Source organism: Triticum dicoccoides, chromosome 2A (genome assembly GCF_002162155.2).
Source record: "Triticum dicoccoides isolate Atlit2015 ecotype Zavitan chromosome 2A, WEW_v2.0, whole genome shotgun sequence".
In the NCBI taxonomy this organism is placed as follows: Eukaryota; Viridiplantae; Streptophyta; class Magnoliopsida; order Poales; family Poaceae; genus Triticum; species Triticum dicoccoides.
The window spans coordinates 87,802,112-87,804,293 of NC_041382.1; the positions used below are offsets into that span (position 1 = coordinate 87,802,112).

Genomic DNA, 2,182 nt, shown 5'->3' on the forward strand with positions numbered 1-2,182 from the left:
GGGGCGGAGGAGAGGGCAGCGGCCACGGCGAGGCGCGTGACCGCCATCGCGCGCGGGGGAGGGGGGAGGCGGGAACGGGGTGGGAGCGAGGTGGCTGCTTGTGCGTCGGTGGGTGGTGGGTGGTGTTGGCGGAGTGGACGGGCCGGGGAGGGAATCAAGCGGAGGGTGTGGAGCGCAGGGGAGCGGATGGATGGGTGGATTGGATAGGGGGGAGGCGAGGGAGTGGAGGCCGCGGGAGCCAGACGTGCCGCGGCTGCTGCGCTGCCGGAGGGAGGCTGGAACTGGAAGCGGGCGCTCTGGTTGTGGTTGGCCGTTTAACCTTGGTTCTGCCCCACACCTCGCCGCTGTCCTTTTCGGCGTTGAGCTTTCGCGAACCTGGCGCTGTTCCAGGCTTCCAGCCGGAATGTTGGAGCTGCCCTGCCAAGCATTTTATTCCTACTAGGGGTAGCTGCCAAGTGCCAAGCATTCAAGAGTTCAAGTTTGTCTTCTTAAATCAAACTTCTCTACACTTACAAAATGCATACACAGTCTCCTTATGGACGACTCACTAATTCTGATGAGAGCAGATGGGGCCAATGCTGACTGCCTACGGGATATTTTGGATGCTTATTGTGACAACTCGGGGCAGTTGGTAAGTGATGCAAAGTCCAGCATCTACTTTAGCCCGAATTTGCCAGTGGAAGAAAAAGTAATAATATGTCAGAAATTGCGTATATTCACGGAAGCGATGAATGATAGATACTTGGGTCTACCGGCAATGGTGGGGGCGGACATGAGTGAAGCTTTTGAGTACCTCATTGACCGGATCAACCAGTTGTTGAGCGGATGGAAGGAGAAGATGCTATCTACAGGAGGGAAAGATATGCTCATTAAGGCTGTTGCTCAAGCCATGCCAGTTTTCGCGATGTCGGTGTTTAATATCCGTGAAAAAAGTTTGCAAAGGGATGATGATGCCATATCAAGATACTGGTGGGGTGAGGACGATAATCATAAGAGGATACATTGGGCGGCATGGTGGAAACTTTGTATTCCGAAGAACAAAGGGGGAATGGGATTTAGGGATCTACATAGCTTCAATCTTGCTTTGCTTGCCAAGCAAGTATGGAGACTGTTGGGGAATCCGGATTCCTTGTGTGCGCAGGTCCTAAGATCAAAATATTACCCGAATGGGAAACTTCTGGAAGCAAAGATGAAGAGTCGATGTTCCTTCACATGGCAGAGTATATGTGCCGGTATTCATACTTTCAAAAGAGGGGCCATTTGGAGGATTGGAGATGGTTCACAAGTTAATATTTGGTCTGATCCATGGATGGCAGCGAGCGCGGATGGACGTGTAGTCACCCCGAGAGGAGCAAACCTGTTGTCGAAGGTTTCTGACCTGATCGACCCGGCGACAGGAGTGTGGGATCACGAGCTGATCATGGATACGTTCTGGCAGGTGGATGCGGAGAGAATTCTTGCTATTCCGCTGGCGCCGTCAGGAATGATGGATGATTTTGTGGCGTGGAGGTTCACAAAGAATAACATATTCACGGTTAGGTCGGCATATCACGCTGAGTGGGATCATCAGTTCGGACGCTGGTTCGAGCGAACGGAAGGCCAACCGTCACAGACATATCCAGTTTGGGGAAAATTGTGGGAATCTTCACTGCCGGGTAAAGTCAAGATACATGCATGGAAGGTGTTGCATGGGTTTTTGCCATGTTTTGGAGTCCTCGCGAATCGCCATATAGTTATGCCCACGAACTGTCCAATGTGTGCAGGAGGATGCGAAGCATGTCCTGTTTACTTGTCCAAGAGCGACCGAGATTTGGAGATGCTTAAAGTTGGATGGGTTTGTGGAGGAGGCATGCGAGGTGGATAGAGCTGGTTCATCGGTGCTGGACTACATTTTATGTGCACCGCAGAGAGGAAGTTTACTTTCGGATGTCAGTGCGCATACCCTAGTCCTTGTGGGAGTGTGGTACGTGTGGTGGGAAAGAAGGCAACTTCAAGCGCCAGCCTGATCGGCGCTGTCAATTTCTATTCTAGCTGCTAACTACACGAATGCCAGGAAGAAGGAGATGGGAGTACAGAAGGGCAGATGGACCAAGCGAAGGGAGGGATTCGTGAAGCTCAACATTGATGCATCATTTTATGCACCAAATCTGAATGGAGCAGTCGGGGCAGTGTTCAGGGATGA

General features: G+C 51.9%; 1 protein-coding gene across 1 annotated transcript in view; it reads right to left on the minus strand.

The window, feature by feature from the left end:
* LOC119357670 (thioredoxin reductase NTRC) overlaps positions 1–47 on the minus strand; it is an 8,123-nt gene extending 8,076 nt beyond the window's left edge. The window contains exon 1 of the mRNA XM_037624538.1: positions 42–47. Within this exon, the coding sequence (XP_037480435.1) occupies positions 42–47 (6 nt within the window). The remainder of the gene's footprint in view (positions 1–41) is intronic.
* Between the last annotated feature and the right edge of the window lie 2,135 nt (positions 48–2,182).